General features: G+C 43.3%; 1 protein-coding gene across 1 annotated transcript in view; it reads left to right on the top strand.

Moving 5' to 3' along the window:
* Positions 1-265: 265 nt before the first annotated feature.
* The window catches only part of LOC121277706 (coiled-coil domain-containing protein 162-like), a 111,274-nt gene continuing 88,342 nt past the window's right edge, over positions 266-23,197 (top strand). Inside the window, exons 1-9 of the mRNA XM_041187342.1 lie at positions 266-310; positions 1,650-1,809; positions 4,354-4,492; positions 6,529-6,682; positions 9,090-9,185; positions 9,631-9,795; positions 15,517-15,737; positions 16,972-17,110; positions 20,509-20,629. Coding sequence (XP_041043276.1) covers positions 266-310; positions 1,650-1,809; positions 4,354-4,492; positions 6,529-6,682; positions 9,090-9,185; positions 9,631-9,795; positions 15,517-15,737; positions 16,972-17,110; positions 20,509-20,629 — 1,240 coding nt within the window. The remainder of the gene's footprint in view (positions 311-1,649; positions 1,810-4,353; positions 4,493-6,528; positions 6,683-9,089; positions 9,186-9,630; positions 9,796-15,516; positions 15,738-16,971; positions 17,111-20,508; positions 20,630-23,197) is intronic.

Below are 23,197 nucleotides of genomic sequence, written 5' to 3'. Positions count from 1 at the left end.
GAGGTGTCAATCAAACAAACTGCTTTGTGCTGGATGGTGTTGAGCTTCCTCTCTGTCATTGTAACTGCATCCATCCAGGCAAATGGTGAGCATTCCATTGCTGTTGAGCCCTGTGGAGGATTTGATGGGCTAGGAAGTGAACCACTTGCCACAGAGTACTCAACCTCTGCAATGCTCTTGTAGCTATAATTCCCTTGCAGCTATGATTCCCTTGTATCTATGGTGTTGATATGGCTGGCCTCATTAAGTTTCAGCAGTGACCACCATGATATTAATGTTGGAGGACCTGATGATGGTGGTACTGTTGAAGGTGAGGAAGAGGTCCTTGGGATTTTCTTGGAGATGATCATAACCTGACATTGAGAGGTGCAAATGTTAGTTGTTATTCATCAGCCCAAGCTGAGATATTGTCCAGGGCCTGTTGTAGAGCTGGAAAGGCTGCTTCATTATTGGAGGAGCAATGAATAGAGTCCAACACTTTAGAAATTACACCTAACAGCCCCAGTCCTGCCCTTATGATGGAGGGAAGATCATTAATGTTTGGACTGTAAAAACATCTTTCTGTGTCAGGTACTAGAGAGATTTGACCTTGGTTTCCCCATTGACTTCCTCTGACTTGTAACCTGTAAATCTGCTCTACAATTGGTGCATGCATCTTCGACTCCATCTGTCCCAACATGACCCAGATTGGTTCCCCATTCCCTATTCCTTTTCCTTCACGAATCCCACGCATTCACTGACCTCACTCTTCTCCGGCTCCACTAGCTGCCTGTGCACCAACAAACGGATATCAAGGTCTTTTCAAACCTTCAAACCCCTTCAGACAAACTGGGCAATCCCCAGCTGTGTGACCTTGCACTCATCCTCCACTCCTCTGGCATTGAAATATTGTCCTTCTCTGCTGCAGCATCAGTGGCTACTTCTCCACTTAGTTTGTCCTTGGCTCTTTTTTAACCTCTCGTAATGAGGTATAAAACGCCTGAAGTGTCTTCTTTACTTCTCATTTGTGCTGCACCTCACGTACGTTACTAGATAAATTCAGGTTATGAAGCCTCTTTCCCAAAATTCGTCAGGCAAATATGGTACCTGCAACCTCCTTGGATAAGTAATTGTAGCAATGTAAGATAATCACCAGTTATATCTATATATAGTGATATGAGATAATTAACAACTATATCTAAATATAGCAATCTAAGACAATTGAGGGTCATCCTCATCGCATTGATTTCAGGAAATTGCCAAGGTAAGCAATCACTGCATGTTCTTCCATAGATAGATGTATCACATTCATTCACTGCATGCTGATGGTTTGGCCCTTTTTTTTAGTGATTCCACTTCTGGCCTGTAGAGGACATTTTACCATGTTTTCACACCATTCACAATAATCGAAGAACTACTTCAGTGAACTGTGCTTTTGAAGACACATTGACTATTTCTTTTGATGGTTTATTTTTTTAAGTAGGTAATTAGGAATATTTTTGCCTACATGGTATGTTTAAAATATAATTGAATTGTCCTTTTACATCAAGGATCGTTGGATGAACATCACTGAGGTGAAATATTAGGATAATTGAATTGTGTGTGCTGTTTGTGGTGTTTGAAGATTGTCTGCTAAAAGTTTGAAAACTTTGATTCTTTCCGCCCCTAAGGTTTGTCAGAAAGCTTTGTACCAGACTCTGGAGATTGTGGCAGCACTTCATGACATTTTCTCATACTTGTGCTGTTTTGCACGACTTGGAAACTCTCCTCTGATTGGTTCTCAGAAAGTCCAGCCACTGGCAGCAGAGTGGGGAGGATTCAATGGCATTGGTAAGCCACAAAAAGAGAGAAATCAAAAGTCCTGCTGAGTGCTGAGCCTTTGTTAAGTGTTACTCAGAAGGCGGTCGCTCAGAATGTCTGGTTTGTCAGTATTATGAGAAGAAAGCATTCATAAAGCACCTTTATAGTAGCAAAATACTCCAAGGTGCTTCAAAAAGGAACAATGAAAATAAAATATGACACCAAGCCATATCAGGAAAGATGACCAATATAGCTGGGCTAAAATGGTAGGTTTCAAGGTAGGAGAAGGGGTTGGAAGAGTTTCGAGAGGCAAGTCCACTGTTTTGGGCCTGGACAGCTGAAGGAACAGCTACCAGTGGTAGAGGGAAAGGAGTGAGGGTGCACAAGAAGCCATAGTCAAAGGAACTGGAAGTTCAGGAGAAAAGCACTGGAGGCCTGGAGGATCTTACAGAGGGAGGGAGGAGCTAAGCCATGAAGGAATTTAACCACAAAGGGCAGGATTTTCAAAGTGGAGTTGGGAACCTGACACCTGGATAAACAACCCTGTGCATGAACTGCGTCACACTCAAGTGCTATTTTTAAATGTAAGTGGGTGACTGGGCAGGAGACAAGCATGCCACACAATTAGAGACACTGAGTACCTGTAGGAGGCGGGAGCTGCCTGCCTGACACCAACAGAAAAGGCAAGCAGCTGCCATGTTGGGAGCTACCACTGCCTTTCTGAGAAGAGCTGGTTACTCGTGAAATGACCAAGAGGTTAAACATGGTGCAAAGTGGGCATGAATGCCAAATTGAGGTAGAGAACTTGATTCTGCGCCAGCTGACTCCTCGAGTTTCACAAAATATCACAGGTGGAACTGAACTTCCTTTTGTCCTGCAGCGATCCTGACAGTTGTGCACTAACATGCATCAGACCTGTTTGGCCTCGCCCAGAGAAAAGATTGAAAAGTCCATTCATTTCTTTTGATTAACAGCAAGTAGGTTTCCCATTGCCTATACCCTGCAGACCCTTTGAAAATTGCAAACTGTCCCGGACACGGGGGGTTCTGGTGACCCCAATTGATCACTATTTGACAGTGATTGGGAATGATGGCCGAGGACAATCCTGTCCTCCCTCGCTGCCCAGAAACACCCACGTTTCAGACAATGATCAGAAGTGGCAGCCCAGGCTCAATTACCTCTCCCTGACTGAACAATGCTGCTGCCTATCCCAGCAACCCTACCGGTCTGTCCGCTGAGATACTGACAAAACATGGATCAAATCTGGGACTTTCATGGTCTTTATGGCTCAGTACTACACTAGCCATAACTGGAACACCAGCCCAGGTTTATAAGTAGTGTTGATGGGTACCATATAACACCAGCAAAACCTGTGACTGACTTGAAATAATGATTGTATGAAATAGAGAGCATACAGTATATAAGGGTGGCTTGATTGGCGCAGTATGTAGCTGCTGCATCACAGATTGATTGAGGCGGGTTCATGTAGATGGAATAAAAATTTCCACCCTTGACTTTGGCGTCCTAGGCTAAATAATTTTGTAGCCCCATTCCAGTTCCGAACAAGCATCAGCTCATAACGTAAAACCACCTGCAAATGGCCCTGGTATGCATTTATTTGGCATTCCACTCAGAGAAGGGAAAAACGTGGAAAAGGGAAAGATGCTACTCTAGTGCAGAGCAAGGGGTGCTCTTCTGAGGTCTATGCTGGAGCGCATTATGGGCCAGGATTTTACAGCCCTCCTGTCCAGTGGGATATTACGGTCCCGCCGAACTGAATGGGGATTTAAATGGCTCGGCCACATCCACTGGGATGGAGGCATGCTGCAGCGGGGCCGTAAAATTCCACCCATGGAGTTTATAGCTTCGGTATGCTTGATCTGGGAGTGCTTAATTTGATGGAGTTTTTCTGAGATGCAAAGTGTTCCATTTCCAACCCCCCAAATTCATCCCTCACATGATGAACACAAATAAACATTCACAGCGAAAGACAGTCAATTCATGCTTGTGGTTCCACTGAGATTTAGTTTGTGATCCTTCACTGTCGCTGGGTCAAAATCCTGGAACCCCCACCCCCTTAACAGCCCTGTGGGTGTACCGACACCACAGGACTGCAGCAGTTCGCAAAGGCAGCTCACCACCACCACCACCTTCTTAGGGGTGGGCAATAACTGCTGGTCTAGCCAGCGACACTCACATCCCATGAATGAATAAAAAGAACCTCAGCCTGTAAAAAAGTGGTGAGCTGAGGCACATGTGATTTACACAGACCTCAGAAGTACACCGCTTGCTTTGTGCTAGAATCACATCTTCGGCAGGAAGCTCTGATCAGACTGGTTGGCAACTATGCTTCTCAAAGGAGAATACTCTGAAACTTGGGAGTAAAGAGGGGAAAATAAAATGAAGAATAGATCGATAAACAAAATGAATAATGGACATCATTATCTATGAATGATAAACACGTGGCTTTTATGACCTACATATCCAAGTATCATTCTTTGCTATATTTCCTCATGAGTTATTGATCTTCATGTATTGTCTATTTACATATTTTGCTGCTTCATATTGGGACAGGTTCCGAGCTTCAGGAGATTCAGGCTCAGATAGACAACCTTCAAAATCCACGGGATCCTGCGAAAGTAGCTAAGCTTCTCGTTCTCAAAAGAGAAGTCATGTTCTTGCAGTTTGATGCTGCTGTTCGCCATTTAATCAGGTAAAGAACCATTCTACAAAGTGCTATTTTGAATCGAAATGTTACTGCTGGCTAGTTACTACAAATTATGGAGTTCTGGCTAGGTGATTGGAAATATAATTCTCTTTAAAGAAAGATTTCCCATTAGGTAGCACCTTTCACAACTTCAGAAAGCCCCCAAGTGTTTAACAGCCAACGAAGTATTTTTGAAGTGTCGTCACCACTGTGGTTTAGGTAATTCAATTTAATTTAATTTAAATTGAATGTAATTTAAGTCTCAGTTCCCCACTGGGGTGAGTTCCCTTGATTATTCACAGACAGGTAGTTGGATGAAGCACAATGACGTTTAACTGTGTGTATTTGTGATGGAATGAGAACACTGCACTGAGAATGATATCTCTTCAACTGTCCAGCCTGTTTAACAAGGACGATGCACAGGAACAAATGACTCTGAGGCTGTCTAGCTCTGTCCCACTGGCCTAGAGAAGCTTCAAGTGGGTGATTGATACATAGAACACCTTCTTGTCAAGGAAAGAGAAAATCCTGGACGAATCCGCTTGTAATGAATGCTAATTGAACGTCTTTTACATTTAACTACTCTCTCTCACACGCATATAATGCATGCATTTATACTTACTCACGCACTCAAACCTACTCACATACATCTATTCACACACTCAAACCAACTCACACTCAAACCTACTCACATCTGCTCACACTCAAACCTACTCACATACTTACATCTATTCACACATTCAAGCTTACTCACACTCAAACCTATTCACATACTCACATCTACCCACACTCAAACCTACTCTGACTCAAACCTACTCACATACTCACATCTGCTCACACTCAAACCACTCACATTCTCACATCTACTCACACTCAAACCACTCACATTCTCACATCTACTCACATTCAAACCTACTCACACACTTACACCTACTCATACAATTACAGATATGCTTGCGTCTATGTAAGTAATTCTAAATTGAATTTATTATTTAATGAATATTGCTATCACAATTAACATGATTCCCCCGAAATTAATGGTCACAGTGACATGAGACTTAATCAAAAAGGCTGGAAGGGATATTATCCTGTTTTAAAAATAGATATAACTTGTCTTCATCTCTCCCTCATTTCTGTCTTTGAATCAGGTCCAATGATGTGTGTGATAGTAAACTGATCCTTTTCTATTTCTGCACAATTTATTATTTAGGAAAGAGAACCAGATTAGAACATGATCTGTTTCATGATAGAGGGAAAGCCAACATTCAACTAAACCATCCTTAGAAGAAACAGAGAGAATCAATTATAGGACCATTTTATTAGTGAATCACCACCAGAATATTAATATACATCTGTCCATTTGATCAATGATACCTGATTGTTCATCAGTTAGGAACATAATGAGAGAGTTAATACCATGAATCACAAGAATGAACCTCAGCCAGCTTGTATATGCCACCTTAGCCCAGAAATTAGATTCTGGCTTTGAGTTCACTTTTGATATCTATTATTATTTTTGTATTATATATCATTCTTCTAAATTACTTTGTTGGGGGTAATTTTTTCTGCTGACAGCAACTTTTTGTTCTGTAACAGATTCCCATGTGCTCCACAGACATTGATACTTAGGAGGTTCATTGTAAAGGAATTAATGCATGTTTACTGAGAAATAATTTACAATACAGTAGCAGGCAATTATATGTCCTGCATACTTTTTCTTAAATTTAAATTCTCTCTCTCTCTATCTGTCACACACATATGTGGATAATTCTTCATTCTGCCTACTAATCTCATGAATATTGCCAGGAAATGGAATCACCTGGTATGAATGGTCAGTTATATGACCTGCAATATGGATGTTTAACCTGGTCTAATCTGAATGTGATTTGATCGTCAAGCACACACTGTTGCAGAATAGTAAGCTGTACATTAAACCTTCATATTCACCAATTGTCCTGTCTCAAAGAAGGCAACTGATGTGAAAGCAGTTATTGTATATTCTGTGCTGATAATTCACATTTTAATTTTTTGTCTTTTTACAGGGAAACTTTTTTGTCTGCTGGGAATGTGACGGCATTCCAAACAGTGACAGACAGTATGCGCCAAGCACTGCCGGCCATTAGTAACTCTGTAGTCAGCAGCCTGTATGGGTCGTTGCTTCCTCTGCCACAGCCTCTAGATGCATGGAATACCAGGGTTAGTATAAGATGGGGATCAACCATGTCTAACCTGAGCTGACCAATATCAGTAAGAATATTATTTTCAACAAACCCATGTTTCTAACAGCCATCATTAGGAATTGTATCAGTTATGCTTTAGTCCCCTCTTTTGATATAAGACACTCCTACCTCATATAGAATTATATCAAATGTACAGCTTGGAATTAAACTGCTTGGTCAACTGGTCAATGCCAGTGTTAATACTCCACACGAGTCTCCTTCCGCCCCTTTTCATCTCTCCCCTCAGTCACAGGTTTCTGGGTTCAAGTCCCAATCCAGGGCTTGAGCACAAAAATCAAGGCGAACACTCCCAGTACAGTACTGAGGGAGCACTGCACTGTTGGAGGTGTTGTCTTTCAGATGAGATGTTAAACCGAGGCCCCATCTGCCTTCTCTGGTGGATGTTAAAGATCACATTACACCATTTTGAAGAAGATCAGAGTTATGGAGAAGTGGTGGCATTGTCACTGGACTAGTAATCCCACCACAACAGATGGTGAAATTTGAATTCAATAAAAATCTGGAATTAAAAGTCGAATGTTGACCATAAAACTACTGATGTAAAAATCCATCTGCATCACTAATGCCATTTAGAGAAGGAAATCTGCTGTCCTTACCTGATCTGGCCTGCATGTGACTCCAGACCCAACCAGCAACAACACTAATCCTGCCACAGATGCATCAAAAGATGCATGAAGTGGAACTTGCTTAGAAATAACCTGCTCACTGAGGCTCGGTTCGAGTTTTGCCAGGTCACTCAGCTCCAGACCTCATTACAGCCTTAGCTCAAACATGGACAAAAGAGCTGAATTCCAAAGTTGAGGTGAGAGTGACTGCCCTTGACATCAAGACCACATTTGACCGAGTGTGACATCATAGAGCTCTAGCAAAACTGGAGTCAATGAGAATCAGGGGAAAACTCTCCGCTGGTTGGAGACGTAACTAGCACAAAGGAAAATGGTTGTGGCTGTTGGAGGTCAATCATCTCAGTTACAGGACATCACTGCAAGAATTCCTCAGGGAAGTGTCCTTGACCCAACCATCTTCAGCTGATTCATCAATGACCTTCCTTCCAGCACAAGGTCAGAAGTCGGGATGTTTGCTGATGATTGCACAATGTTCAGCACCATTCGCAACTCCTCAGATACTGAAACAGTCCATGTCCAAATGCAGCAAGACCTGGACAATATCCAGGCTTAGGCTCACAAGTGGCAAGTAACATTTGTGCCACACAAGTGCCAGGCAATGACCGTCTCCAACAAGCGAGATACTAACCATTGGCCCTTGACATTCAATGGCATTCCCATCACTGAGTTCCTCACTATCAACATCCTGGGGATTTTACCATTGACCAGAAAGTGAGCTGGACTGGTCATATAAATACTGTGGCTACAAGAGCAGGTCAAAGGCTAGGTATCCTGCAGGGAGTAACTCACCTCCTGACTCCCCAAAGCTTGTCCTCCATCTACAAGGCACAAGTCAGGAGTGTGATGGAATACCCTCCACTTGCCTGGATGAGTGCAGCTCCCACAACACTCATGAATGAATTTTTAAGAATTATCCCTGGTGTCCTAACTAATATTTATCTGCCAAGCGATGTCACAAAAAACAGATTATCTGCTCTTTATCACATTGCTGTTTGTGGAATATTGCTGTATGCAAAATTGACTGCTGCATTTCTTACATTACAAAATGACTTCACTTCACAAGTACTTAATTGGCTGCAACGTGCTATGAGATATCCAGTAGTTGTGAAAAGTGCTGTATAAATGCAAATCTGCTGTCTGTAACCTTATCAGCATATCCTTCTGTTCCTTTCTCCCTCGTGTGCTTATCTAACTTCCCCGAATTAGCATGGTGAATTGTAAAATTCCATAAGATACCTTCACAGAATCACAGAATTGGTACAGCACAGAAGGACACCACTCAGCCCATCATGTCTGCACTAACTCTCCAAAGGAGCAACTTGCCCCCTGCTACCCCTCTACCATCTCCCCATACCCCTACACATTCTTCTTTTGCAGATAATAATCCAATTCACAGAATCACAGAAATGTTACGGCGCAGAAGAAGGCCACCTTGGAGGACTCTGTCATGGTGTTTGGCAACCATGCAGAGAGAATTTTTAATGAGGGGTGCCTCATAACTGTAATAAAACCAGAAAAAGACAGAAACACCCCAGGTCCTAACAAAGGGTCATTGACCTGAAATGTTAACGCTACCTTCTTCTCTCTAAGATGCTGCCTGATCTGCTAAGCGTTTCTGGCATTTTCTGGTTTTAGTTCAAAGTTCCAGCATCTGCAGCTTTTTGCTTTTTATACTTCATAACTGAGCTTATTCACAGCTCCTTTCTTCCTTTGTTGACCCAATATTTTCTGTTCCAGGCCCCTGCACTCTTTCCCTGGAGAACTTTCTTAGCAAGAGAGGGATTTGTCCCAGTGATGCTCGGCAACTTTCAAACCATCGAGTACAGTATGCAGGTAGAAGCATTAATTTGGCTGCACCTCCCGTGCTACGGAAAGTATGTTAGCTGCCGGGTTAATTTTTGTGTTGTATTTTGGAATGGTACGTTATTTGGTATTTTGAAAAAAGTGTGTTAAGATAAAAGCCTGTGCACTGAGTATCATTGATGTGTGAAGACCTTGATGTTGATAGGTTATTGCCTTTGCAAATGTGTCAAGAAATAAACTGCAGCCGTTCATCAAAAAAGCCTTTGGCTCAGTTGCGGGGTGGGGGCGGTGGGATTGTGGGGGGGGGCGGGGGGGTGGGTGGTGGGGTGGTGGGTGGTTGGGAGTTTGTTGTGGGGGGGGGTGGGGGGGTGGTGGGGTGGTGGGTGATTGGGAGGTTGTTGTGGGGAGGGTGGGTGTGACGCCTTAAACTACAGAACCTATTTATCAGAATTGCTGCCACTTCTCTTTGATCCAGATGTGCCTGTGCAAACTGAACGATCGTGACCGTAATGTTGCTAACGCTGAACTACTTAGTGTCTCTCTTTTGATGGAAGACATGATGCAGAATGGGAGTGAAGCTGTCCTGTTTATCGGAAAGGATGAGGAGCCATGCGATGAGTCAGTGACCAAAGCTGAGCAGGTGAAATCTTCAGCAATTATATTCTGTAAAATTACATTCTTATCCCTGGATGACATGGTTGGCCACTTGTTTGAGACTACTATTAACCTAAGCTGCCCAGCGGGAAGCTGACGGGTTTGGGGTGGCTTTTTGATTTACATCCTGCCTGGTTTTACTTTCTATTGACCTTTTTGACCCTGCCAGACTGGGGAAAGGAAATAGACAGCTGCCTGAAAGATGAGCCAGAATTATTCCAACAGAAGTTCTAGGAACTGCCTCTGGGGCCTGCACACCATAGTACTCTGAGAGAGAGAGATTGCACAGACCCCTCTTCCTGAGACCCCCTTCTGCCAACTTTATAACTCTGGACATTGGGAGTTAACAGGTGGCCTCAGCATCCAGTTTTCAAAAGGGATGTTTAGCAAGCAATACAGCCCAGATTGTACTTCCTCATTAAGAGTGGCTGGTGAGAGGAGAGGAAACAGAAAATCTAGGCCAGAGTTTCCTTGCTCACAGTACCATGGCTAATTAGGGGAAATTGGAGTGCAAGAGGAGTTGGGAGTTGAAAAGGAGCATGAAAGGAGTCGAGAGTTGAAACGGAGTTGGGAGAGCAGAGGTGACTGAGGGAGTTCGGTGAGGAGGGAACGAGGTGATCCTTTGAGTATTGTGAGTACGGTCGGGTAATTATTAACTACTTTTATCGCTTATAGTTTTTAAGGTATTATTTTGTGGTTCATCGTTTGTAAGGGCTATATTCTGTAACAAGGAGGAGCAGGGAAGAAGGGCCCTAGCGTAATTGATATTATTTGATATTAAGTATCTTCCAAAAGGTTTAATTTAATTTAAAGGGATAAGTCATGGCAGAAGAGCTCAAAGCCTCCTGCTCTCTACGGGAAGCCGGGAACATTTCCAGTGCCTGGGGCCAGCATGTGTGCAGGAAGTGTCTCCAGGTGCAGCTCCTGGAAACCCGAGTTTCAGAGCTGGTGCGGCGGCTGGGGACACTGTAGAGCATCCGCGAGGTGAGGAGTATCATGGATAGCATGTATAGAGAGGTCACACCACAGGCTACGAGTCCAAAGGCAGGAAGGGAACGGGTGGTCACTAGGTAGAGTAAGAGGACTAGGCAGTCAGTGCAGGAACCTTCCGTGGCTATTCCCCTACAAAACAGGTATACCGCTTTGGATACCGTTGGGGGGAATGGCCTCTCAGGGGAAAGCAGCAACAGCCAAATTCGTTACACCATGGTTGGGTCTGCTGCACAGGGGGAGAGTAAAAAATGTGGGAATGCAATAGTTATAGGGGCTTCAATTGTAAGGGGAATAGATAGGCGTTCCTGTGGCTGCAAATGAGACTCCAGATGGTATGTTGCCTCCCTGCTGCTAGGGTCAAGGATGTCTCAGAGCAGCTACAGGACAATCTGAAGGGGGAGGGTGAACAGCCAGTGGCCGTGGTACGCATTGGTACAAATGACATAGGTAAAAAAAGGGTTGAGGTCCTAAAATCAGAATATAGGGAGTTAGGAAGTAAGTTGAAAAGTAGGACCTCAAAGGTAGTGATCTCAGGATTACGACCAATGCCACATGCTAGTCAGAGTAGAAATAGCAGCATATATTGGATGAATACATGGCTGAAGAGATGGTATGAGGGAGAGGGTTCAGATTCCTGGGACATTGGGACTGGTTCTGGGGGAGGTGGGACCAGTACAAACTGGATGGGTTACATCTGGGCAGGACCGGGACTAATGTCCTAGGGGGAATAGTTGCTAGAGTGATTGGGGAGGGTTTAACCTAAAATGGCAAGGGGATGGGAACCTATGCAAGGAGTCAGAGGAGGGGGAAATCAAGGACAAGAACAAAAGGCAGAAAGGGGAATAGGAAAAGTGATAGGCAGGGAAATCAAGGGCAAGAATCAAACAGGGCCTCAGTGAAAAATAGTGGGAATGGGGCAATGTTAAAAAAACAAGCCTTAAGGCTTTGTGTCTTAACACGAGGAGCGTTGGCAATAAAGTGGGTGAATTAACCGCGCAAGTAGATGTAAACAGGTATGATATAGTCGGGATTACAGAGACATGGCTGCAGGGTGACCAGAGATGGGAGCTGCACATCCAGGGGTTATTCAGTATTTAGGAAGACAGACAAAAAGGAAAAGATGGTGGAGTTGCATTGCTGGTTAAAGAGGAAATTAACGCAATAGTGAGGAAAGATATTAGTTCCGACAATGTGGAACCTGTATGGGTAGAGCTGAGAAACACTAAGGGGCAAAAAACGTTAGTGGGGGTTTTATATAGACGCCCAAACTGTAGTGGTGATGTTGGGAATGGCATTAAACAGGAACTTAGAGACGTATGCAATAAAGGAACATCTGTAATTAAAGGTAACTTTTAATTTGCATATAGATTGGGCAAATTAAATTAGTAACAATACTGTAGAGCAGGAATTCCTGGAATGTATACATGGGGATGTTTTTCTGGACCAATACATTGAGCAATCAACTAGAGAACAGGCCATCCTAGACTTGGTATTGTGTAATGACAAAGGAATAATTGGCAATTTAGTTGTGCGTGGCCCCTTGGGCATGAGTGACCATAATATGATAGAATTCTTCATCAAGATGGAGAGTGACGTAGTTGATTCTGAGGCTAGGGTCCTGAATCTTAATAAAGGAAACTATGATGGTATGAGGCGTGAGTTGACTATGATGGATTGGGAAACATTACTTAAAGGGATGACGATGGATAGGCAGTGGCAAACGTTCAAAGAGCACATGGGTGAACTGCAACAATTGTTTATTCCTGTCTGGCGCAAAAGTAAAACAGGAAAGGTGGCCAAACCATGGCTTACAAGGGAAATCAGAGATAGTATTAGATCCATGGAAGAGGCATACACATTGGCCAGAAAAAACAACAGACCTGAGGATTGGGAGCAGTTTAGAATTCAGCAAAGGAGGACCAAGGGATTGATTAAGAAGGGGAAAATAGAGTACGAGAGTAAGCTTGTGGGGAACATAAAAACTGATTGTGAAAGCTTCTATAGGTATGTGAAGAGAAAAAGATTGATTTTGACAAATGTAGGTCCCTTACAGTCAGAAACAGGGCAATTTATAATGGGGAACAAAGAAATGGCGGACCAACTAAATGCATGCTTTGGTTCTGTCTTCACAAAGGAGGACACAAATAACATACCAGAAATGTTGGGGTTCAGTGAGAGGGAGGAACTGAAAGAAATCAACATTAGTAGGGAAATGGTGTTGGGGAAATTGATGGGATTGAAGGCCGATAAATCCCCAGGGCCTGATAATCTACATCCCAGAGTACTTAAGGAAGTGGCCCTAGAAATAGTGGATGCATTGGTGGTCATCTTCTGAGATTCTATAGACTCAGGATCAGTTCCTACAGATTGGAGGGTAGCTAATGTAACCCCACTATTTAAAAAGGGAGGTAGAGAGAAAACAAGGAATTATAGACGAGTCAGCCTGAAGTTGGTAGTGGGGAAAAGTCTAGAATCCATTATAAAAGATTTACTATCTGAGCACTTGGAAAACAGTGGCAGAATCAGACGGAGTCAGCATGGATTTACGAAAGGGAAATCATGCTTGACAAATCTACTGGAATTTTTCGAGGATGTAACTAGTAAAGTTGATGAGGGGGAGCCAGTGGATGTGGTTTATTTGGACTTTCAGAAGGCTTTCGACAATGTCCCACATAAGCGATTAGCATGTAAAATTAAAGTGTATGGGATTGGTGGTAGTGTATTGAGATGATAGAAAACTGTTGGCACACAGGAAACACAGAGTAGGAATAAATGGGTCTTTTTTCAGATGGCGGGCAGTGACTAGTGGGATACTGCAGGGATTGGCGCTGGGACCCCAGCTATTCACAAATAATATTAATGAGGGAACTAAATGTAATATCTCCAAATTTGCAGATGACACAAAGCTGGGTGGGAGAGTGAGCTGTGAAGAGGATGCAGAGATGCTTCATTGTGATTTGGACAAGCTGAGTGAGTGGGCAAATGCATGGCAGATGCAGTATAATGTGGATAAATGTGAGGTTATCCACTTTGGTAGCAAAAACAGGAAGGCAGATTATTATCTGAATGGCTATAAATTGAGAGAGGGGAATGTGCAACAAGACCTGGGTGTCCTCGTACACCAGTCACTGAAGGTAAGCATGCAGGTGCAGCAAGCGGTAAAGAAGGCAAATGATATGTTGACCTTCATAGCAAGAGGATTCAAGTACAGGAGCAGGGATGTCTTGCTGCAATTATACAGGGCCTTGGTGAGAGCACACCTGGAATATTGTGTGCAGTTTTGGTCTCCTTATCTGAGGAAGGATGTTCTTGATATAGAGGAAGTACAGCGAAGGTTTACCAGACTGATTCCTGGGATGGTGGGACTGACATATGAGGAGAGATTGAGTCAGTTAGGATTATATTCAGTGGAGTTCAGGGGAATGAGGGGGGATCTCATAGAAACCTATAAAATTCTAACAAGATTAGACAGGGTAGATGCAGGAAGGATGTTTCCAATGGTGGGGGAGTCCAAAACCAGGGGTCACAGTCTGAGGATACGGGGTAGACCATTTAGGACTGAGATGAGGAGAAATTTCTTCACCCAGAGAGTGGTGAGCCTGTGGAATTCGCTACCACAGAAAGTAATTGAGGCCAAAACATTGTATGTTTTCAAGAAGGAGTTAGATATAGCTCTTGGGGCGAAAGGAATCAAAGGATATGGGGAGAAAGCGGGAGCAGGCTATTGAGTTGGATGATCAGCCATGATCATAATGAATGGCGGAGCAGGCTCAAAGGGTCGAATGACCTGCTCCTGTTCCTATTTTCTATGTATAGTGCACAGTACAGATGTGCACATGTAAGTTTTACTGTTTGCTTTGCTTATGCTCTGCTAGACTGAAAGTGTACCTAAAAATATGCTGATATGAGGGCAAAAAAAGAATGTGTTTGCAGACAAATTATGAATGACCTTAGGAGCATTCTCATTCCAAAAGTACCGGTGCACTATTTTCATTCGTTTGTATTTGTTTGAAAATTATGAAAAACTAGGTTGACATTGAGGCATAGTTTGTTAGAGCTACTTCAACATATTTTGCCTCAGAAGTGGTCGACTGACCACCTCACATGAGCATTTCCTGTTCTCAACTATTCTATCATGGGGAAGTATTGATTAGACTTCTTAGCTAAACAGCTCCAGTGTCGATCCTGGGAATCTGCCTAGACTCTGAAGAAGTGTCATACAGACTCAAACCATTAACTCTGCTTCTCTCGCCACAGATGTTATCAGGGCCTGCTGAGTTTTTGCAGCATTTTCTGTTTTTATTCCTGGGAGCAGTTAAACCTGCCTGTCTTCTCAATCATGGAGAAGGCGGGCTGAGGGAAAGTGAAATAAAGAAGTGGGAATGGTTGTGGACCTTTGCCTTCTCCATGCAGCATTGCGAACCTTGTTGGTAATCTCTACTATAGATTTGTACAGTCAAATATGCAGAGCTACAAAGGACAGAGGGCCACTGGCTCAGCTAAAATTTACAACAGCGTAACCTCATTTTTTTTTCTATGTTATGTTATAGGGAAGCAAACCATCTAGTTTGTAGCTAACTGCTCCCACCTCATGAGAACTCTCGGTCCAGCTGAAGTTGCCTATTATAGCATGTAATTTATTCATCTACATGTGGCTTTCCTAGGCTAAAGTTTGATTTCTCTACACTTTATGATTTTTGGGTGTTTACCACAGGAAGATGCAGTTGAAAAGGAAGATGAAGAACAATCCCCAGTCAGCAAAATAGCACCCTCTTTGAAAGCAAAGGAGCCCATATCAGTGTACATGGCGCTTAAATCCTTCTTGATATTATGGAAACAACTTGAGGTGTTTAAGGAGGAATGGGGCAGGTTAAAGCTTAGTGTGGAGCAGATCAACTCTGTGACCCTCTACAAACAATTCTGCAAAGTTTACAGGTGAGAAAGATAAATGTGGACAAAGAGAATGTTGTAATACATCATTCTATCCTTCTTTAATATGCACTGGTTATACTATTCTGCAATGCAAATTATCTTCTATTCTCTGATATACTGTACTGAGTTTGCTGCATGCAATTATGTGCTAGCGGAATGAATATTTAACATGCAATTCTTTACCACTGAGGTTGCAATTAAAGTCAAATATTTGCCAGGTTTTTCTACAGTCACCTGTGAGTTCATGGGTTTGAGGTCATTCCCAAAGTAATGTGATTGGGAAAGAGGGAAGGTTTTAGGGAATGCAGCATCAAAAAATTGATGTAGCCTGTATAAGAGAACTTGAACGTCTCCACATAAATTTTCAGATGTCTTCAACTGAGGGTAGATGCCGATGCAGATCACCATGCACACATAGGATTAATACTGCTTTGCAGATACATGACTGTAAATAGAGACCCAAGACTCCCTACCAACACTCCATTGCCCAGTTTACCATTCATGTATGATCAGAGGAGGCCAACATGAGTGCAGAAACACCCTGTTGTCACTCCAGCATGATTAGACTGAAACCCTCTCTGGTCAATCAGCCCTGCTGTCAATCTGCTGCAATGAGAAGGTCCTAGAGGGACTTACCTCAAGTGAATTAGAGCTTAGCATGAGAAAGGGTCCATTTGATCATTCAAGCTCCTCCATAGTAGCCAGATTGAATATTTCCATTAATTATTTGGCAAATTTCACCTTTCTCATTGTGGCAGTCCCTAGTACCTGCAGTTCTGTACTTTGCAGATTCCAGTATAAACCAATCCCGCTTGTACTCTTCCTCCATTCCCTAATGGTTTCCTATCCACGATATACTCGGGTCCCTGAAAATAGGTAGTGGAAAAAAAACTGAAAATAGCCTGGGAGCAAGTCCTCATCAATTACTGGGGGAGGGGGTGATGAGACGAATGGAGACAAAATGTTATTGTAATAACTAACCTCTAGCCCTAGTGTTTGGAAATTCCACATCCATGCAGCTGGGTACAGTGCAATATATATAACTACCTGGTTGCTTAGCAGTATATTTGTTTTTATCAATGATCAGATCTTAAGAACAATCTGTGCTTCAATGAAACAGAGCAGATGAACGTTTTTGAGTATCAAATGTCTTTTGAAAGTTGAACATTTGTTAACTGCTAAAAAATTGATTTTTCAAGAAAATCAGTGAAACTGAAGACTTTGTCCATCATTCTAGATTAGAAATCATGTACCCAGCTATGAATGTAATAGCCTGTCAGTTAGGCATGGAAGATAAGTATGAAAGAATGATGATGGACAACGAGCCACTACTCCCACCAAAGGGGACGTCAGAAGCGGAAGCAAAAGTTCAACAGGTACGTTGAACACATCTCAGTGAAGGCTGAACTTGGCTTAAGTCCTTTTTAATAGGCATGCTTTTTTCAAAGTGTTTCCCCCATAAACAGTTAAGCATTTCATGTAGCTCTCACAGCTGTCTATTTAATTCAATGACAGTTACCAGAATGTTTATTAATGTTTGCACTGCTGACAGGAAGCATGGTTCTCTCCACATTTTATTGCCACCATACAGCTGGCAGTACAGGCCCATGCAGCTCCACTGTTATCATTTAGCTCCTGGTCTTTTATTATTTATTTAATTCCTGGCCTCAGTGTTATTTATTTCATCGGAGACAATGGGGATCGGGGGAAAACTCTTCACTGGTTGGAGTCATACCTAGCACAAAGTAAGATGGTTGTGGTTGTTGGAGGTCAGTCATCTCACCTCCAGACATCACTGCAGGAGTTCCTCAGGGTAGTGTCCTCGGCCCAAGCATCTTCAGATGCTTCATCAATGACCTTACTTCCATGAGAAGGTCAGAAATGGGGATGTTCACTGATGATTGCATAATGTTCAGCGCCATTTACGACTCCTCAGATACTGAAGCAGTCCATGTCCAAGTGCAGCAAGACCTGGAGAATATCCAGGATTGGGCTCACAAGTGGCAAGTAACATTCACGCCACACAAGTGCCTGGCATTGACCATCTCCAACAAGAGAGAATCCAACCATCGCCTCTTGAAGTTCAATGGCATTACCATCACTGAATCCCACTATCAACATCCTGGGCATTACCATTGACCAGAAACTGAACTGGACGAGCCATATAAACACTATGGCTACAAGTCAGAGGTCAGAGGCTCAGAATTGTGTGACACATAACTCACCTCCTGACTCCCCAAAGCCTGTCCACCAACTACAAGGCACAAGTCAGGAGTGTGATGGAATACTCCCCAAATGCCTGGATGAATGCAGCTTCCACAACACTCAAGAAGCTTGACACCATCCAGGACAAAGCAGCCCACTTAATTGGCATCCCATCCACAAACATTCACTCCCTCCACCACTGACATGCAGTAACAGCAGTGTGTACCATCTACAAGATGCACTGCAGGGATTCACCAAGGCTCCTTAGACAGCATCTTCCAAGCCCATGACCACTACCATCTAGAAGGACAAGGGCAGCAGATGATGGGAACACCACTGCCTAGAAGTTCCCCTCCAAGTCACTCGCCATCCTGACTTGGAAATATATCACCGTTCCTTCACTGTCGCTGAGTCAAAATCCTGGAGTTCCCTTCTTAACAGCACTGAGGGTGTACCTATGCCACATGGACTGCAGCAGTTCAAGAAGGCAGCTCACTACCACCTTCTCAAGGGCAATTAGGGATGGACAATAAATGCTAGCCTAGCCAATGAAGTCCACATCCCATGAATGAATTTTTTAAAAATTCCATGGCTTTGATGCCTACTGATAAGTTCAATCAACTGCAGGAAGACAAAGGTTGCATCATTTTTGAACAGAGTTCTTTAGTTAAATAAAGAGGGAAGGATTTTTCAGATGGCATGCTGCCCTGACACTGACAAAGTCGGTGGGGATGATGTTGGCAACACCACAGCCACTTAACCACTCCTTGGAGCTATAATTGTCTGGAGGCAAAACTTCCACCCCTCACTCGTGAGGAATCTCCAACTCAGGGAGCTACTGGCTGCTCTGATTGGCCGATAGCTCTGTCGATCCACCAGCGCTACTGGGAGTGATAACCACTGCTGCGACTACAGACAGTGTCTAGGCTCTAAGTACTGAAAGCCCAGGACACAGGTATTTGTAGGGGTCTCGTGGCGATGAATGGAGTGGAGGCTAAGGCAGGATGGGGGATTGCATTGGAAAGGCTGGGGTGGGAGGGAGCACTGGGGAGGGGGGGAAAGACCTTGGAGAGCTGGGTGGGGATTGAGAAAGGGGGCCCATGAGGGAGATGCCAGTCGCCCTTCCTTTCTGCCTGAGGCTCTAGCAGGCTAACCTGCTGGGTTTACCCCCCTGTCCCTGACCTCCTCCCGCCAACTTATAAAAATGCAGTCAAATGCGAAGCAACCCTTAAGTAGCCATTAATTGGCCTCTCAAATGCCTTGATTGGTTTGAGGACAGGTGGGTGGCCCTAGGCCTCGCCCACGCCTCGTAAAATTTCAGACAGGTCAGGGAGGGCTGGTAGGCAGTGAGACAGCCACTGAGAGTATTTTATGCCCCCACCGTCAACTCCAAACCCTCTATCAGGGGCCCATAAAATTATACCCATAAACTCAAATTGAGCAAGTAGGCCAGCAGGAGTTCGTAAGTAGGTAAATGAAGTTGGCCTCAATTCAACAATTAATATCATAGGCAACAAATTGAGCAAATAAAACAGGTGTGAACCTTGAACACAGAAAATGAGAAAGTTCTGAGTCTACTGGGGTGACAGAAATGAACTGGATGAAAAGAAACAACCTGCATTCATACAGCACCTTTCATGGCGTCAGGATGTCCCGAAGCACTTTACAGTGAATCAAGCACTTTTGAAGTAGAATCACTGTTTTATGATCGGAAATGTGGCATTCAGTTGCCCCAAAGAAGTTCCCATAAATAGCAATGTAGAATGTAAATAACCAGATAAGTGTTGGTTAAGGGAGGAATGTTGCCCAGGATTCTGGGAGAACCCCCCCCCCATTCTTCTTCGAGTAGGGCCGTGGAATATTTTAGGTCCACCTGAGAAGGAAGACAGGCCCATAGTTTAACATCTCAATTGGAAGACAGCACCTCCGACAGTGGCCAATACTGCACCTAGATTATGTGCCCAAGTGTCCAGAGTTAGATCTGAATCTACTGATTGAATGGCAAGAGTGCTGGCACTGAGCCGAAGCTGGCACCCAAGATGAGCCTTGATCTTTTTTCTTCTTGCAGTTCCCATGTTCCATATTCCAGCCTCAGTCATGGTCTCCTACACACTCCTTTCATTACATTTTCACACCAGTGCCCAGAAGCAGTTTCCTAAGATAGAAATTCGGTAGTTTAGTAAATGTGAGGACCTTCCAGTGATTTGGAGATGGGGGGCAAGTAGTTGAAGAGAAGAGGTGTACACAAAGACTAATAGTTCCAAAAGAGTTAGACATGCATTGAGAGATTGAAAGATTATAATGAGAAAAGTGACATCTGTACAGACAGTGACAGAAGGAGAGACACAGAAAATAATACAGAATAGAAAAGAGACAGAGAACCAGCCAGAGGCAGAAAGACCCAATTTTGTTGCTGTTTGTGAGCAGCACCACCATGGGAAATCACCATGGGGTAAACACTGCATTATAATGAGGTTTCTTTCTTCCTTCAGTGCTCCCACAAGAATCTGAAATACAAAGTCAAATGAAAGTTGAAATAAATGACTGCCTTGTCTGCTTTTGTTCACAGCTACATAAAATTCTTGAAAGCATGGAATGTTACATGATCCATGAGCTTCAGAAGAAAATTGCAAAGGAGATGACGCTTGTTATGTCAGAAAGAGCAAGAGGAGAAGCAACTCTACCAATAGGTAAAGAATGACACATTCTTCAAAAGGCTGATAGTTTCTGAGGTTTGGGAGCAGTTCATAATTCAGCAAGGAAGACCAAGGGATTGATTAAGAAGGGGAAAATAGAGTACGAGAGTAAGCTTGTGGGGAACATAAAAACTGATTGTGAAAGCTTCTATAGGTATGTGAAGAGAAAAAGATTGGTGAAGACAAATGTAGGTCCCTTACAGTCAGAAACAGGGCAATTTATAATGGGGAACAAAGAAATGGCTGATCAACTAAATGCATGCTTTGGTTCTGTCTTCACAAAGGAGGAAACAAATAACATAGCAGAAATATTGGGGAACACAGGGTTTAGTGAGAGGGAGGAACTGAAAGAAATCAACATTAGTAGGGAAATGGTGTTGGGGAAATTGGTGGGATTGAAGGCCGATAAATCCCCAGGGCCTGATAATCTACATCCCAGAATACTTAAGGAAGTGGCCCTAGAAATAGTGGATGCATTGGTAGTCATCTTCTGAGATTCTGTAGACTCTGGAACAGTTCCTACAGATTGGAGGGTAGCTAATGTAACCCCATTATTTAAAAAGGGAGGTAGAGAGAAAACAGGGAATTATAGACCAGTCAGCCTGAAGTCAGTAGTGATGAAAATTTTAGAATCCATTATAAAAGATTTAATAGCTGAGCACTTGGAAAACAGTGGCAGAATCGGACGGAGTCAACACGGATTTAGAAAAGGGAAATCATGCTTGACAAATCTACTGGAATTTTTCGAGGATTTAACTAGTAGAGTTGATGAGGGGGAGCCAATGGATGTGGTTTACATGGACTTTCAGAAGGATTTTGACAAAGTCTCACATAAGAGATTAGCATGTAAAATTAAAGTGCATGGGATTGGGGGTAGTGTATTGAGATGGATAGAAAACTGGTTGGCAGACAGGAAACAAAGAGTAGGAATAAACGGATCTTTTTCTGAATGGCAGGCAGTGACTAGTGGGGTACCGTAGGGATCGGTGCTGGGACCCCAGCTATTCACAATAAATATTAATGATTTAGATGAGGGAACTAAATGTAATATCTCCAGATTTGCAGGTGACACAAAGCTGGGTGAGAGGGTGAGCTGTGAAGAGGATGCAGAGATGCTTCATTGTGATTTGGACAAACTGAATGAGTGGGCAAATGCATGGCAGATGCAGTATAATGTGGATAAATGTGAGGTTATCCACTTTGGTAGCAAAAACAGGAAGGCAGATTATTATCTGAATGGCTATAAATTGAGAGAGGGGAATGTACAACGAGACCTGGGTGTCCTCGTACACCAGTTGCTGAAGGTAAGCATGCAGGTGCAGCAGGCGGTAAAGAAGGCAAATGGTTTGTTGGCCTTCATAGCGAGAGGATTTAAGTACAGGAGCAGGGATGTCTTGCTGCAATTATACAGGGCCTTGGTGAGAGCACACCTGGAATATTGTGTGCAGTTTTGGTCTCCTTATCTGAGGAAGGATGTCCTTGCTATAGAGGGAGTGCAGCGAAAGTTTACCAGACTGATTCCTGGGATGGTGGGATTGACATATGAGGAGAGATTGAGTCAGTTAGGGTTATATTCAATGGAGCTCAGAATAATGAGGGGGGATCTCATAGAAACCTATAAAATTCTAACAGGACTAGACGGGAAAGATGCAGGAAGGATGTTCCCAATGGTGGGGGAGTCCAGAACCAGGGGTCACAGTCTGAGGATACGGGGTAGACCATTTAGGACTGACATGAGGAGAAATTTCTGCACCCAGAGAGTGTTGAGCCTGTGGAATTCGCTACCACAGAAAGTACTTGAGGCCAAAACATTGTATGTTTTCAAGAAGGAATTAGATATAGCTTTTGAGGCGAAAGGGATCAAAGGACATGGGGAGAAAGCGGGAGCAGGCTATTGAGTTGGATGATCAGCCATAATCATGATGAATGGTGGAGCAGGCTCAAAGGGCTGAATGGCCTACTCCTGCTCCTGTTTTCTTTGTTTCTATGTTTCCTTATCTGTACAGGTTACTGTTTTGTCAAGAGAGTAGATGAAGATCTCATAAAATAAACTGTACCTTGCAAATAATTGGTTTTAAGCTTTTGATATCAACTAGTTCTAGGAGATATCTTACTGTGGTATTGAAAATGGAGGAAAAGCTGTAAAACTTCAAAATCTACTAGAGACATCAGCTTACTGGTACCACATTAATAACTTTCCTTTCTAACCTACTGGCCTGAATTAAAACCGCCTGAGCAACATCAGATACTAATAACAGCCATGATTATTGGTATCTAGTAATAAGGACCTTCAATTTTAAATCCATCCCCTCAGGAATAGAAACAATCATAAGACAATCTCATGACAATGAGACAGAAGGTGCTCTTTAGACAGCACCTTCAAAACCCACCACCACTACCACCTAGAAGGATAAGCGCAGCGGATAGATGGGAACACCATGGTTCCCCTCCAAGTAACTCACCATCCTGACTTGGAAATATATCGCTGTTCCTTCACTGTCGCTGGGTCAAAATCCTGGAACTCCTTTCCTAACAGCCCGGTGGGTGTACCTACACCACATG

The sequence above is a fragment of the Carcharodon carcharias genome, chromosome 5 (assembly GCF_017639515.1).
Source record: "Carcharodon carcharias isolate sCarCar2 chromosome 5, sCarCar2.pri, whole genome shotgun sequence".
Taxonomy (NCBI): domain Eukaryota; kingdom Metazoa; phylum Chordata; class Chondrichthyes; order Lamniformes; family Lamnidae; genus Carcharodon; species Carcharodon carcharias.
The sequence above is the reverse complement of the archived record's forward strand: the minus strand, read 5'-3'. Positions and strand labels throughout refer to the sequence as shown.